At 39.6% G+C, this 16,823-nt stretch overlaps 1 protein-coding gene and 1 long non-coding RNA gene across 6 annotated transcripts in view; one reads left to right on the forward strand and one right to left on the reverse strand.

Moving 5' to 3' along the window:
- MINDY3 (MINDY lysine 48 deubiquitinase 3) overlaps positions 1 to 1,192 on the reverse strand; it is a 68,452-nt gene extending 67,260 nt beyond the window's left edge. For all 3 annotated transcript variants that reach the window (XM_052803216.1, XM_052803205.1, XM_052803196.1), the window contains exon 1: positions 990 to 1,192. In XM_052803216.1, coding sequence (XP_052659176.1) covers positions 990 to 1,086 — 97 coding nt within the window. In that variant the 5' untranslated portion in view covers positions 1,087 to 1,192. The remainder of the gene's footprint in view (positions 1 to 989) is intronic.
- Positions 614 to 16,366, forward strand: LOC128148871 (uncharacterized). Of its 3 annotated transcripts, none has more exons than XR_008237427.1 (3): positions 614 to 869; positions 13,232 to 13,308; positions 15,728 to 16,366. It is a non-coding gene; the product is annotated as an uncharacterized LOC128148871 (long non-coding RNA). The 3 variants fall into 3 exon arrangements; XR_008237424.1 differs by having other exon boundaries at positions 15,754 to 16,366; XR_008237425.1 differs by lacking the exon at positions 614 to 869 and adding an exon at positions 7,719 to 9,073 and having other exon boundaries at positions 11,007 to 13,308; positions 15,754 to 16,366.
- Positions 16,367 to 16,823: the final 457 nt, after the last annotated feature.

A 16,823-nucleotide genomic window follows, 5' to 3' on the forward strand; every position in this document is an offset into this window, starting at 1 on the left:
ATTTATTTTTTAAAATCTATAAATTCCACTATCGTTTGTGAATTTTCTCCAGGAATTAGGGGTGGTTTTATTATGACCTTCATAACCATTAGTAGAATTCTTCAAAGCCCATAGTAAGTTATAGAGAAGGCTATTATTCCTGTCCTTCAGCCAGGAGAGGTACACAGACTGATTTCTTGCATACCATTTTTATCGGTAAGTGTCTGTACTACACCTTGCGATTGCAGCTCTGAAAGAATACCAGAAAGTCTCCATCAAGAAGAAACTACATGTAGGTTGCATAATTTAAATATGGAAAAAAACATCTTACAAATACCCCAGGTTCCATGGTTACACCTGCTTCAATCACCAAAGAACCAGTTTAAAAAAAATCTGTGGGTCTCTGTCCCAAGCCTGTCCCCACTTCTTCTAAGTCTATTTGTGACTCCCACATTCGTCACAAAAAAAAAAAAAAAGGGAAAAAAAGGGCAACTTATGTCGACGTTTCCGCGAGCTATGTAAAATAATGGCAAGAGGTGCTGTTGAAATACATTTAAGAAATACGTTTCCTTCCCTAATCCTCTTTTAAGTCCCTTTGAAGATTTGTGGCAAAAGACGACCAAGCTGCAAAAACGTTATTTAGCAAGTGAAACTGCTGCATCATTTTTCCCGTGGGCCACACGCTGAGCTGCCGGCGATCCAGGAACACGAACGCGAACGACCAGCGCTGTCCCCATCCGCAGAGGCGCGGAGCGGCCCCGGCCCCGGCCCCTCGGAGCGGCGCCTCCCTCCCCTCTCGGACACACGGACTCAGATACACGGACACGGACGCACAGGCGCCGCGGAGCCCCGGGGGGGCGGCGGGGAGAGCTGTGGGTGTGTCCCAGCAGGTGGGCCGAGAGCGGCGGGGCGGGCCGAGGACGGGCCCCCGGGGGAGCAGGCCGGGCGGGCTCCGCGGCGGGGGAAGGGCCGGGCGCGGAGCGGGGCCGGGGCACGGCGCACGCAGGTACCTTGCGCCCAGCGGCAGAAGATGGTGTCGGCCAGCCCGCGGGGCCCGGCCTTCTTGCCCCACACCAGGTGGACAAGCTCCTGGCCCGCCTCGGACATGACGGGGCGGCGGCGGCCCTGGGGCCGGGCGGGCGAGGCGTCTCCCGGCGGCGGAGGCGGCTGAGGCAGCCGCTGCCCCTGCGCAGGGGAGGGGCCGGGCCGGGCCGGGCCGGAGGGAGGGCGGGGCCGGGCGGGGCGCTCGCGCGGGGGGCGGAGCCTCGCCGGGAGCCGCGCATGCTTGGCGGCCTCTCTTCCCCCCCCTCCCCCTCCGCTTCCCCAGCAGGCCTTGGTGCTTCCGCGGGCGCCGGAAGCAGGGCGGTGGGAGGCCGCAGAGAGCGGGGAGTTCCGTGCCGGTTAGCAGTGAACCCAGACGGCAGCCCGCACTGTCAGCCGCCCGGGTGTGAGGACGGTGCCGTCAGCCAGCAGCTCGCCTTAGCCTTCTGGGGTTTGGCCCTGCCGCTGCCGGTTTGGTTCTGCACGGTACGGGCTGGCCCAGGCGCTTTTTTAAACGCTGGGCGGAACGGAGTGACTTTGGTGAGGAGATAGTGGCATCAGAGAAGATGGCCTTTTAAGGCTTAACGTGAAGCAGACAGGAGTCCGTGTAAAGGCTCCTAATCTTGCATGCGGGCTGGATGTACCAAGAGGTCTCAGGAATTCGTAACCACACCAGTATAAGCGTTTAGAGAGCTTCCTTTATGTATTTGTTGTACAGTGTCTTGTGGAAGCGCTAACCTAACGTATAGGTAAAATGTAGTGCCTGCATATATACATGAAATATTTTTACTGTTTCAGAAACAGCTCTCTTACCTGGCAGTACCTGTATTTAGGCAATAGTTTGAAATGAAGAATGAAAGGTAGCTGTACAATTTTCTTAAACTATTTAGGAGTGGTGTTAGATGGACATCCTATGAACTTGAAAAGATTCAGATTTGGAAAATAAATTCTGTTTGTCTAATTTAGTTACGATTTTCTTTCCAGTAGAGATGCTAGAAATAAAGACCGGGTATTTTTATAAAAGATAATTGCCATTTTTCCTGAAAGATAATTGCCATTCGAATGGGAATTCTTCATGAAGGTTTTGTGATCAGTGTTGTGCACAAAATTAACATAGACTTTATTAAACAAAATACTTCAGAAGTGTGGTAACTATTACCACTGACAAAACTGGATTAAGGATGTTCTCTTAGAGAAAAGTGTTTCAATCTAAAAGTTTTCTAGGTGAAACTGTATTGCGTATGCCACTTAGAATTCTTCATGTGGCGTACAGATGAAATTGAGCTGTACTATTGTGCGCACCCATTTCATCACACACTTAACTGCTTTTATGGAGATTGAACACATATTGAGACTGTTACATGTGCAATCTTCCTGATTAAGCATGAAAATAGCCAATATCAGCGTGTTTGTAAGCTTTCTGTCATGTCATATCACAAATTGATCAGAAGATGGTGTGGTTGTATTTCTGATTTTTAAGCCTTTTCAAATACTTGCACAAATAAGCATTTTCTGAATAATTACTGACAAGCCATCGATTTCCTTCAGTACTGATTAAGAGAATGGATTCTGGATTTGCATAAGTAGCGCTTATAATGGACACTTTTTGATTTTTAGCATAGAGAAAGAGTAACTCCAAACAAGTGGAAAGAATTTAATTAGAATTAAAGGTATCATAACACAAAATTGTGTTCTGTACATACCATAATGTTAAAGGATTTTCAAATCGTGGGTTTCTCTAGGTTTGCTTTATTAACAGCTCAGAGTTGGGCCACCGCCGCAGTGAATGGCAAAAGATAACTCAAAAACACCTTCTCTATATATACGATTTTCCAAAACAATATGCAATTGATAATTTGTCAAAAGAAGTTCTAGGTGTTCTTCCATGAACTCTCAGTTCTCTATTCTCCAGTGGTGTCAAAAGCCCAATACATTTTCCTGTCTCAACTGATTCTTACTGTCTTGTTCCGGTTCTTCTGAAGTTAGTGGTCGTAGGCAGAAGGTCTCCGGTCACCACAGTCACTTATCTTCTTACACATCAAAGATCACCTTTGAATTTCTGAAAATCACTCAGGTTATTCTATTAATTCATCTTACTCTGAAGTTAATCACTTACTCTTAGGTCTAAGATGTACGATCCTTCTTCTGTTGATTCAGCTTGACTGGGTTTTAAGCCAGCCATGGTGAAGGCTACACATGGGACAAATAAGCAGCTTATGCATATTGTTTTATAAGCACCTGCATTCATTAATCACATCTAAAGCAATCTCTAATCATTAGTTAATATGTCTGATATGAATAGTCTTAGAAACAATGAGGCTTAAGGCCTAATTCCCCTTACACATAATAAAGGCCATAATGTTGTTAGTTCTTGTGTGTTTTGAATCAATTGTGCACTAAAATGCAAATTTTCTTGTAGTACTTTGAGTTTACTACTCAGTATAGCACACTTGAAATTGTAAACGTCCCATAAGCAGGAGGAAAATATCAAAGTATATATATTTTAAAGTGTATTTCAGAGAAGTATATATACCAAAATGGTGTGATGGTGCAAGCATAAGTCAGCTAGCTTAACAAAGTTCAGACTATCCATTGACAGGAAGGCTTTATGAGGAGGAGGAAAGAAATGCAAGTTTTAGCCCATCTCTTCAAGCTGCTGGGCTTGTTCTGAGGTAGCAAACTTACGTTGTCATGGATGCTTGGGGTGCAATCCAAAAAACAATTCAGTGCAGAAGTGGAGAATTGAGGGGAGAATACACTGTAAAACAAGGATGCTGAATCTACAACTGGACAATGGCTACTGCTGTATGGGATGTCACCACCCAGAGGCACCAAAAGGCTGGAAAATCTCCTCCTCCACTTTCCTCTCTGGTGAATTGTATCATCATTTGGGCATTGTCGAAAGGAAGTTAATTAGAATGAGAGTGCCCTTTGATCTCATGGGTGCAAACAGGTATTCACACTGAAACAGATGTAAGGAAAAGTTCAGTCACAACCTCAGGAATTGTGAGCCAGAAGAGGTGCTACAGTTTAATGAGCTTTAAATAAGCGCAACAGGTTTACTTTCTCATCGTAGAGTGCAAGAATGCTTATCAGCTGTGCATCTGTGATTATAGACGCACTGGTGAGCTAGCAGCTAATACTCTGTAAGGTCACAATATCAAGTTAAATTGAATCTATATTTCTAACTTGAGTCAGAATGACAAATAGCGACATTTTGGTGTAGTAGCAGTTTTGTTGTGTAGCAGTGACAGTGAGATTTTAGGCTGATGCCCTGTGTTGTGTAAATATTATTTCACTTTTAAAATGCCTTGCCAGCTACTGACTGTTGTATACCTCTGATATTGCTAATTTGCTCCATATAATTTGAACACATATATGAGAAAATGTCTTCAGAGTTACTCACTATACTGACAAAAGCAAAGACAGTAATGAGAGACACAAGATGTAAAGTGATTTGACCCATCTTGATTTGGTTGGCATACAGCGCATGGAGTTCAATATAGACAGATAAAAATTAATGAATCTGGGAACAAGGGAGCAATTTTGGGCATATGTGCCAACTGGAACAATCTACCATGTGCTGGTTAGGAAAAGCATTAGGAAATTATTTTGGAAATACCACTGAAATCATGTGCCTCACTAATGCAAATGGTAAAAGGCAAACCATATAGTCAGCTGTAGCAAACAACACTGAATATGAGCGAATGAGACTATGGATGTCATCAATTATGACTTTTGATCTCTCACTGATCATCTTTTAAGTTTTGGGCATTCATAAGCTAGTAACATGTTGCATATGCATACCAAAGAATTGGACTGGAGTATACGTGTGTGAATTTGTGTAGGTAGTTGGGTTGCAGTTAGTAAGGAGGAAACTAAAAAGGAGGATTAGGAGAAAAGCATACGAGAAAACTGGTATTTTGGAATTGGGAATGTACTGGGACTTCCTTTTTTTTTTCAGGTTGCTGGTTTTGTTCACTAACGGAGAAACTAAGAGCTCAGTCAGGTCTAATATCAGGATGATTTATATATACTGTATTTCAGAAACAATGTATGTGGATTGGAGTCTGAACGAAGAGTGTGCATATCACACCAATAAATGGAAATAGTAGTTTCTAAATTATGAAACAATGGTATTTAAATCTTGTTTCTGTGGACTCTGGGATGTACTAACGATTATAAAGTCAGGGTTTCATGGAAGATAAATGAAACAGCAAACTTCTCTGCATATTGGGTCTTTACGTCCTTAAAATGTTTAGAGATATGCCAATCAAGAAAGATTAAAAATCACTGCTCTACAGCATTGTTTGGATGTATTCTAAGTAGTATGTACAGATTTGAACTACTTTTTCAAATAGTTTCTATTAAATGGAAAAGTGTTTTTCCTTTTTTTTAATGTTGGACTGCCATCATGTGGTTGGTTTAGTGACGTAACGTGCACTTTTAAAAATACCTGCAAGTTTTCTTTTTTCCTCTTAAATATTATGCACTATTCACTTATTTTTTTCTTTGTGAAATGCTGTTAATTCCCTCTGCAGGCTGGTTTGGTGGTTTTGGTTTCTTAGGAAAACATAGCAACTACCATTTTCTCCCTTCTAGTCTCTAATCCAAACTTACTTGGTTTAGCTTGATGCTGTTGATTTCAGTATGTAACATCTTAGAACAGTTCTCCAATACACAGAAGGAGAAGCTAAAGAACATAAGCATATAATCTATATGTGTGCAGCCCCTTTTGGTTTATTTCATGTGCTTTTTAAGGATTAAACCTATTTATGAAAGTTTTTGGATTAATTGAGAGTTTATGGGGTTACTGCTATGAACCATTGACAGACAGCAATAGAAGTTACAGACATTGTACATTTTTGCCAAACAATGCCAAAACAGTGCCAAACACAAATCTCAATAAAGTTCATCTGCACTGAAATAGCTTTGTCTTGTCTTTAAAAATGCATTGTCTGGCTTGGATGGTAGGAAAAACAAGTATATTAATAAATGCCAAGCTACTTAGTGCGTACAGCTCCAAAGGGAATCACAGTGGTGGTGTATAACTGAATTGATCTGACATTAGTGAGGAGGTAGAATTGAGAATTACAACTAAAGTTTTCTACAGTTCCCTTTTCTGTTTACTCCCTTCTTTTTATTACCTACCTCCCCCCCCCCAACAAAACAAAACCCACACCATCAGGTCTATATAGAAAAAATGTTAAGAAGTTGAAACATTGTGGTGAGCTCGAAAAGGCCATTGAACCAAATCACAGAAGTGTTTAGTTTTCTATCTGTTGTTTGGATACCTAACTTCCTACTGTTGCGAATGTATCTGGACTTTGTTTATAGTGCAACATGAAGTGTTGCATGCCTATTTGTTCTCAGGATGATTTCTAAGAATGAAATTTGATATAAAAAAATCCTACTCAAGATTCCATTTGTGTGCATGTTTGTGTCTGAGGAATAATGAATGTTGCCTGTTTACAAAATGCAGATTACTCCCTCTGTTGCAGCCGAGGTAAGCTCTGGACTGTGGCTGACATTGATTCTTCCAAGTTGTTCTCAGTTAAGAGGCAAAGATGTAGTAGCAGTGATGACAAAGTGGTGGGGGAGAGTGACACTGATCCCTGTTTTTTGCTTAGGTTTGCCAGAGAGACACTATATGGAAGTGACAAGAACACAATGTCATGCTCGTCAGCTCAGTGTCCCCATCCTGAATTGGGGTAGCCCTGCAGGGTTTGTTGCCTGGTGAAGGAAAAGACCCGTCATCCAGGGAATGGGCAGAATAAGTTGCTTTCTGCCAGCAGGAAGATGGGGAGGGAAATTGGGACACAAAAATGAAATTCTGCAGGTGCCAAGGGACATACTATGGCCCTGAGACTTGCATGGTTCATTTTTTCTCTCCTTAGGCCTCTGTATTTTGAGAAGAGGGTAAAACTTATATTTTGACCTGTATGTCAGCACCAGATTATCTGAGAAGGTAGACTCCAAGTCTAAGAAACAGAAAGCCATGATGTCTCTTATTTTTGCTTTTTAAATGATGAATTAGTGCTAGATTTGAAAAAGTTCTTAGAGGACTGACTCCTACTGAAATTATAGAAAAGAGAAAATGGGTAATTTCTTGGTAGATACTTGCCCTCAGAATCTGTCAATGAGACCAAACAAGCTGCTGGTTGTCCTGAGCATGTTAATGTTTGGGATTGACATCCCTGTGGAATGGGAAGGAATTCCTGGAGAATCACAGCTTTCTGTGACCGCCAATATAGCAAGTTAAAAAAGAGTTCTTTCTTGTGTATATACCATGTATATAGTATCTTAATGCTATAGACAATAGTTTAGTTTTAGGTAAGCTGTTTAAAACTACTGGAGCTGTAACTCCATCATTCGCAGAAACACCGATGAGTGAATACCCCTATATTCATAGTACAAGCTACATCGGAACATAGTGATTCTAATCACTGTTGCATTTCATTTAAGATTCGTAAGTGTAAGTGTAGAAAAAAGTATGACAGAAAATGGACTATTTTAGAAACACTCATTTATTCACTTTTTGCAAGTTACCATGGCATTTTCATGTTGTTTAAAGATGAGTCTTTTTTTTTCTTTCCCAAAGCATACTGAGATTTTCTATTATTTTCAAATAAAATGATCTTACAGAGACAGGTAAAATTTAAACATGCATTATCCTTATATGGTCACCGAGCGTATGGCTCACAGCAAACGCCTTTGGATTATGGCCTGCAGTTTTTGGGGAGAAAAAGGAAAAAGATTTGGCATTGTAATCAGCAAGAAAAAGTCTGTAATTATTAAGACTATTAGGGGTAGAATTAAATTAAGAATGTCAAGTACCAACACAGTGATGCTAATACTATATCTCTGGCATCATTACTTACAAGTGTCTCGGAAAAGCTTAGTGCGAGATGAATGGGCTAATAACTTGCTGGGCAGTTGCTACCCTCCAGTTAATTGCAGAGTTTACCTAGCAGTGACAATGCAGAGAAGAAGAGATAAAAAGAGCTAGTAACGCAGTTAAATTTTTAAAAGGCATATAGAGTCATCAGTTTTAGTACTGTGAGCTACATTTCAAACTAAAAAGTTATTTGAAACAAAAGACTGAATTATTTGATTTCAATAGAGCTGAACTGAAATGTATTAATTGTATTGAAATGTTAAAAGAATTAAATATGCATAATTTAGTCAAAACTGGATGGGAAAGTTCCAGTTTTGCAAAAGGACTGGTTTCCTGCAGAAAATTCCATCAAATTATTTAGATCAGCTTTACTTTTTATCATGGAGAGATTGGGGAAAAGTTAGGTTTACTAGGGAAGTTTTGTTTTGAAGCAGTTGATGTGTTGGAAGGATGCAGAATGAAGAGCTTGTTCAGATTGCTGATGGGAGAAAATGAAGATACTCAGAAAGTGGTCTGTACTAAAGGGACAGGAACCTCATTCCCTAAGTGTGGCAATCAAAACCATTTGCCCATTTAAGTGTCTTGCTCTCTAAATTCTTTTTCTTACTTTCTCAGGTTTTCTGTTTCAAATTCCTCCTTTCTAAGTGCCTGACACAGTGGTACTCGTCTCTTTATGTTCTCATCTCCTTTTCATCTACAGTACTTGTGTTTAATGACACTTGCCTTTTGTTTAATCTTCCATCCTTAACCATAGTTTTGTCTCCTTAAGTACTAATATAAATGTTACTGCTTTTTTATTCTTGGAACGATCTATTTCTTCCTGTATGACATTTTGTCCTTCGGATCTGTTATGAAAATTCATTATTTCATCTCTTTTCACAGAGGTAGCTGAAAATCCCATCGACTTTCATATTGATACCCTTTCCGCAAGAGTCTGTGAGTTCCTTGGGCCTGTGACACATTTGTGTCTGCAATGTATTCTGCAAAAGTATCACATACTCATGACATTTTAAGAATACATAAAGAAGAATGCAAGGACAAGAGATTCACAGGGAGCAACCATGTTGGGAACAATGATTTTTTCAGAGGAGATGTTGGGCAGTACTGAGAAAAGCACCCATCAGATGAGAAACCTCAGGGAAAGGGAGGTCGTGAGTAAGTTACTGTAACTTCAGAATTGATTTGAGATGCGTCTTTTCTTTCATCAGATGAATTCCTACTTCCTCTTTATGGAATGTTATCATCACACCAAAATAAGTCATAGGATTTTATACATCATTATAGCTTATATTTAGTTTATTGTATAGCCCGTATACACCCAAGCTCGACGTTTTGAAGAATGCAACCAGTGGTTGCCTCAGATCGTTGAAATTAACGGGTTTACCATATTTGAATAAAAATTCTTTGGCCACTAGGGGGTGTTGTAGTTCTTAGAAGAGCTAGAGTAATGCTACTTTTAACTAAATTCAATGCAAAATAATCCTCGGCACAATCCTGTGGTTAAGAAATTAAGGGTCAGGGAGCTTTGCTGATTTATAGCAGCTGAACATCTGCTTTGGAACACACAAAGTGACAGATTTCAAATTTATGGTTTCCCACAACAACCATGACTTGTCCCTCTTTTACATACTGTTGGCATTTTTACCCACAACTTTTATTCTTTAACATATAAACCGCTTTATTCTTTTTTTTTTGCTTTTAAATTTCTCCACCTACAAAATCATGCTGAAATTTTTGTTTGCTTCACACTTTCTTACTTTCTTTATAACAAAAGAATAAAGAGTAATAAAATCTAATATCCTTTCTCCTGTCATTCTAAGTAGCAATTGATAGGCATCAAAGCTTCAAGAGATGATTGTGATCTAGAACTGTCTAGATGAATTAGGAACATATCCTCAATACCACATTCCTCTCAGTTAAAAACTGTGTAGATGAGTAGAAGCATTTCCTCAATACTACACTCCTCTGTTAGTTAAAACAATCTATTCCTCAGATAAAATACTTTGAATGATTCATGGTCCTTGTGGACCATGGACCATAACTGCAAGTACTAGAAAGGGTTTTCTTTGAAATTTTGCCATTAGGTGGAAAGAAGTAAGTTTCCCTGTTTTGCACAAATTAATTTTATTTTGGGTTTTGTGAAACTATCAATTCCAGAAAGGTCTGAGCCTATTAAGAGGTGGGTTTTTTTCCCTTCTGCCCATCTGAAAGATACTAAATAGCTTCAGGTATTACATGCTCTTAGAAAACTATATGAACTCCTGAAAAGTAAGGCTAAGAAGAAAACTGCTCATTCAGCACAACAGTGGGACTGCTGCTAACACTGCTGTTAATGAAAAATAGTCATCAGATAAATCTAGAGTATTATGGCAACTCCCATCTTAAGATGGCTGGCTGCGGAAAACAGAAGAGACAGTCTGATATTCAAGCATCTTGTTGAGTCATTAGAAATGGTTGAAGTTGAAATGCTTGTTATTAAATTGTATGAAACTGGTAGTGTCAGAGCCTGTTCTGCAATTTGACATATGGGACATCCTTGCGTAGTGTTCTACAAAACTTAGCATTACGTGAAGTGCGTATGGATGAGTTTCAAAATCCATTCGTCTCTACTATCACCTCACCAATTTTTTTGTTTTAAAAATCATCATAAGCAGTTAGCGTTAGTATACTTTCAGCGGCATCACCTGTGCACAGAGAAAACCTAGGGCAGCTTTCCTCTCCTCTTTCTTTGATAGCTTCATTCTGGAGCAGTACAACTGAAAGCGAAACTCAAGAGCTTGTCAGGAGCTGTGAATGTAAGTTTGTGCTATGATGAATCACATGACAACAGAGGAACATTTTTGGCTTGACACCTTTTTCACATGACATTGAAAAGAAAAATCGATGTGCAGCTTAACGTAGCAAAAATTTCAACAAGCTTTGTGCATTTCAGTGAAGAAATTCGTTCATTTCAGGCAATTAGTGATGAGGATGTATACCCTAAATCTTGCACCTCTGAGCTTCCAGTGTTGTTGCATTTGCATGAGAAGTTGTTACACTGACAGAGCAAATGAAAATCCTGACTCTTCTTTTTTTTTTTTTATTTCAGAGGGTGTTTGGAATGAGCAGAACCCTTGGGGAAAGAGAAGTTTCCTCACAAACTTTCAGAAGAAAATACAAGGCCAGAAGGGAGCTGGTTATGGCTTCCCAGATTTCTGGATTTTTTTTTTTTTTCTAGTTTGCACCAGTTGGAAAGAGTTGCTGAGCAACTGGTTCCTGTGTACTCTGGCCACTCCTCATCTGTGATGAGCTTTCTTTAGGTTACCTGTATATCCTCTGTGTCATGTCGTCTGGGAGGGACATCTGCGTTCCATTCTGTGATGAGATGACTGGCTGAGCAGATAAGGGGAGAGCAGTACATGTTGTATACCTTGAATTTAGCAAGGCATTTAACAATCTACCTAGTATTCCTACAGCCAAACTGGTGAGCTATGGACTGGATAAATAGTAAGGTGGGTGGAAAATTATCTCAACCATTGAGCTCTAAGGGTGGTGATCACTGGTACAAAGCTCACCTGGCAACTGGTTATGAGTGGCATGCCTCAGGGATTGATGCCAACCATGCTTGTCTTCAGTAACAGCTTGGATGGCTGGATAGAGTGCAACCTTTGCAAGTTTGCAGGTTATATGAATTGGGAAGGGTGGACAGTACACTGAGGGCAGGGCTGCTTTTGAGCCAGAAATGGCTTGTCAGAAACCTCATGAAACTTACCAAAGGCAAATGGAAGGTCCTCCTCCATCTGGGATGAAATAAGCCCGTGCAACAGCACAGGGTAGCACTGACTGGCTAGGAAGCAGATTTGTAGAAAAAGACCTGAGGTCCTTGTGGGCAGCAAGTTGCACGAGTCATCAGTGTGTCCTTCTGACAAAGAAGGCCAGCTGCATCTTGGGCTACATTAGGAGGAGGATAGCCAGCAGGTGGAGGGAAGTGATGGTTCTTTCCCTCTATATGGCACTTGTGGGACCACCTCTGGAGTGGCGGGTCCAGTTTTGGGCTCCCCAGCACAGAAAAGACGTTGACATAGTGGAGCAAGTGCATCAGAGGGCCATTGAGATGCTTAGGGGGCTGGAGCACATGATGTACAAGGAGAGGCTGAGAGATGTGTTTGTTCCATCCTAAGAAGAGAATGCTAATGCAGTGAGGGGAATCTCATTGCTGTCTATGACTACCTAACAGGAGCATGTCGAGAAGACAGAGCTAGACCCTTCTCAGAGGAGCAGAATGGAAGGACAAGAGGCTGTGACCAGAAGTTAGAATATGGGAAACTCCATCCCAGTGCAAGGGGAAAACCTTTTGCCTTGAGACTGGTCAAGCGCTGGAGCAGGTTGCCTGGAGAGGTTGTGGAATCTCCATCCATGGAGATACTTGAAACTTGACTGGCCACTGCCTTCAGCAGCTGGATCTAAATGGACCTACATTGAGTAGGGGATTGGTGTAAATGTTCTCTGGTGGTTCCTTCCAACCTAAATGATTCTGTCTAAGGAATTCATTACATGGTAGTCATTGAATGCGTGTGGGCTAATGCCAGTAAGAGAGATCTATCTCTCTTTATTCATATTTTTAAAGTAGAAGGTACAGGCCAATGGAGTTTCATTTTTCAGGGGGCAATATAAAGATGAAACAACCAAAATAAAGAAGAAATGAGTTATGAATTTTCATTTGTGTAGTATGTTACTTAAGTCTTAGAAGTACATGAACAGTATTATATTTATTCCACCTTCTCTGTGTCTTCCTGATATTTCATTTGATATCTTCTTTTCTCTCATAAGAACTTCCTAGGAATTGCATTCACTTTCTTGTTGCAGATAATCATGTCATGTAATTGTTTGCACACACAGATGGTGATCCATCTGAAACCTGGACTTCTTGCTCCTCCCGGTCTACCTGGAGGGCTTTTCTGTAACTTCTGATTCTCCAGCTAATTGTATTAATTGATGTTATGGTTCTGTGTATTCCTACTGCTGAGAGGAGAATACTAGTGTTTTTTGAAGGCTTGTCTTCAGTGGAGAGGTAAAGTCATTTTACTGAAGCTAAACTGTGTTGAGTCAGCAACTGTGTACAGAGATAGTATAGGCTATATATTGAGTGCTTTGATTAACAGCTTAGCAGTTTCCTACTTGAATTGAAGTCTCTTGGTGCCTTCCCACCCCATCACTAGCTAGAAAATTAACAGGCTTTGAGATTTCCTCCGCTGACAGTCCAGTATTTCAAAGCGTAAAAAAGAAAGGCTTGTATGTAGGTAGTAATCAGCTACAGGATCATTGTTCCCTCAGGCTAATGCTCCAGAGAGGAAAAGCACCAAGACAAAACCAATGTGCAATGTATACTGAAATCTAAAGTCTGATTTCAGGTAGGTTGACTGTTGCGCATTGATAATTGATCTGTTTCTAGCCTTTCTTGGTTTTCTGTCTTGTAATGTTCCCCCACCCCCACAGTTATATATTTCCTGCATCAAATAATTTTATTCAGAAATAAATGGTAGTTATAGAGACGTTATAGCCTCACTATGGGATTAAATACACAGACAGTTCTGAGTGAAGACATATAAATCATAACAGTGTAGTCCATCAACTTCCATTTTATACCCTTAAGATGAGGCATTAAGTACAGTTTTTACCTTGTAAAATGAAGAAAGGGAAACAATAAGAATTTATTACACCCAATAAACAAAAGGAAAGAAAGGGGATAGAATTCAAGAAATAATGTGCTAACTGAAAACAATCCAGAGATGAATATTAAGTATATATGCTATATATCTAAAGCCATTCAGTGTAATAAATAACATGGAAAAAACATTGTAAATTATAGGACCTAGTTTAGTTTCCATGCATTGTTGTTTTATGTAAGATCAACCAGGTCTTATAGGAAACTACAGAGCCTTTTTTTACAATGCACTCCTTTGAACTGGGTTTGTGTAGGTAAAGACAATGAAGTGGTAATGTGCTGAATGTTTCCCATGTTACCAAATGTTATCGCTACCTCGCTGTTTGCCTATAGATCTTCCTATAGCTGGGTCTTTTGCTCTCTTTGAACTTCTTAATAGGCATGGTCTGCAGTATTTAATTTCCCTGCTTGACTCTAAGTTTTGATATGTCAAAATTAATATTTTAGATTACTGAACAGAATTAGGATTCAGCGCAAAAATTTGTTACTGACTTGTTGGAAACTAGGTCAGGTCTGGAAGCATCATCTCCTGCAGTATGTTTTTGGAGCATTTCTCAACTAAAATTTAAAATTTTTAAAAGTATTTTCGATAAACACCTTACTAGCTCTTTTGCCAGTAAGGTTTTCATAAGCATGAAAAATACATTATCCACTTATATCTAACTATGCATGGTAAAGAAATACAGTAGTGCCGACTTATGTAATCAGAATCTTAAGTCTGAAGAGGCCTAAAGTGGGATGGATTTTCAACAAATGGTTTTGAAGGGCTGCCATTTTTCTGTACTTACCTGTGACTTCTCAACAAAACTTTGTGTTATAGAGTGTTTTTCAAGAACCAAAGTGAAACAGCTTTCACAGGGGAAAGTTTTTTACGATTAGGCACCTGGGTCTTATGTATTCAGTTTTTGTAACAGTCACCCAAACACCAGTAGTATTTCCCTAGGTAGAAGAAGGGCTCTTTCCTGTCTCAGAATAAATGATATAAAAAGCCTGGGTAGGATGGGGTTGGAAATGTTTTGATGTTGGATGCCAAGTACATCATAAAAGTCATCTTCAATGCTTGCCCAAATTTCTGTATGAAACTTGTCACGAATGCCAGTGCCAGACCTTCAACATTGTGTCAGCTTAAGGATCTGGCAGAGATTTGCCAGATGCTCTTCTAGCAGCTCACCTGGAACACTGAAGGCATTAGAAACTCTGCTTCGTCTTTTGAAATATAAATCTACCTTTCCAAGTATCTCAGTACAGATTCCCAGTATTGAATGCTGTCTTCATCTATGGAGGCTTTGGATACAAATGCTTCCTCAGAATCAGCAACAGTCAAACAATGGGAGAGAGATCTGCTTTATTTTGCATCTAAAGCTAACTGAGAAGCTTTACCGAAATAATCGCCTGCATGATATATTCAGTCCCGACAGTATGTCTAAAAGGAAAAGCTTGGAGATCAGTCACCCAAAACTCATAATCACCCTAAAGTGGTTGATAACTGCCAATATCTGGTTTCAAGCTGGAGAAAGCAATAAGCTATAATGCACTAGCTTCTTTAGGTATTTGTGAGTATAAGGTCCACTGAAAAATACATTCCTCATTACACCTCATTTTTCTAAGTTCCTTACTAGGTGTAAGAGAAACAGTTACATAACTGTGAAAGGGAAAAAACTTTATTCTAACTAAAAGGTAGTGAAATTGTTTCATATTGAAGGAGAGAACAGAATGAAGTTGGTCAAAGGAGACTGATTTCATCAAAAAAGAAAGCAGCTGTAAGATTTAAGGTACTTCCAGAAGTGGGGAAAGAATGCACAAAACCTGAAAACCTTATTAGCACCTTGTTAGGAGAAAAATAGGTTACTAGTGTAAAGGTAAACTAATTGTAAGTTAAGTAATAATAGTTATGTCAATGTATTCTGTAAGTGTTTTTAACTGTATTATTTGTTCTGGAGGTCATGCTTTTTTGCATTTTATCTCAACCTGGTTTAAGTGTGATTTAAAGTTAACAAGGCATTCCTCAGCCAAGCCTGTAAAGAATGTGTGAAGCAGGGCCATTTGGCATCTTAACAAGTGCCCTAGATGCCCAGCACATTCTCAGCAGTGGCTAAAGTTTGCAGACTTGTTCCCTTTGTTCCCTCTGCAGCAAACAGGCAGAGAGCAAGCACCACACGTCAGGGGAAGCAGAAGTATTTTCCAGGGACTGTTGGTGACACTGAAGGGTCTCTGACATGCAATAAGGTACTGCTGCGCAAGCCAAAAGATAAAGATCATAGGTTTCTCTTTTTATCTCTTTTGTTTAACTTGAATTCCTAAAGAAACAAAACATATGCAATTATTCTTTTGGTCTGTCTGTACATTTTTCCTTCCAACTCTCCCTAAAAGCGTCATGTGGAACCACTACATGTGCTGAAACAGAAACTGGCTGGTCAGTCACCATGTGTGTGATACCAGCCAGCCATTGCACCTTTGGCTCAGACAAACAGCTGGGATAAGAGCAAGAGCTGTGGCAGGCAAGCTCTGTGAGGGACGTAATACGTAACCTGCTAGGAGAAAAGGGCTTATTAATTCTGTTGTTTGTGAAAAAATATTTATGTTGTATAACTCTTGTTATATTTCAGTGTAAAATATTTGTCATCACAGTTGAAAATACTGATGCAAACAAATAGATTTATTCCTTGTTTTGTAATTAAGTTTAACTACTATATTATAGATACACATATATTTTTGTTTTAAATAACTTTTTAAAAATATGATGTTCACAGTGGGGTCCTGGCCTAGTCAACTAAGCACTTTTAATAAAATAGAAAGACAACTGTTTTTTTGCTGTTCACAAGTCATATGATATCTTCCCTAAGAAAGTCATATGCTTTTTTAAAAATGCATTTTTGATCTGGAAAAATTTGATCTTTTTTCTTTTCTAATCACTGCAGACAATGAAACTTACTTCAAACATGCCTACAATTCTGTCTCTGTTTTGTATAAAGATAATTTGAACAGAAACTTCTTAAATCAGGAGAAGGTACATGATTTAATTCTGTCACTTGCAGTGCTATAAACCATGTAATGTTATAGTCTAGAACTTTGGTAGATATACAATGCAGACTTCAGTTTGCAGAATGTATTTGTCTAGAATAAAGTTAAACTATGGAATAATTAGTACAATCTGTTTATAAGTTTTCTTACTATTAAAAAGGAAGAAGAAGAACAAAACCA

Source organism: Harpia harpyja, chromosome 1 (assembly GCF_026419915.1).
Source record: "Harpia harpyja isolate bHarHar1 chromosome 1, bHarHar1 primary haplotype, whole genome shotgun sequence".
In the NCBI taxonomy this organism is placed as follows: domain Eukaryota; kingdom Metazoa; phylum Chordata; class Aves; order Accipitriformes; family Accipitridae; genus Harpia; species Harpia harpyja.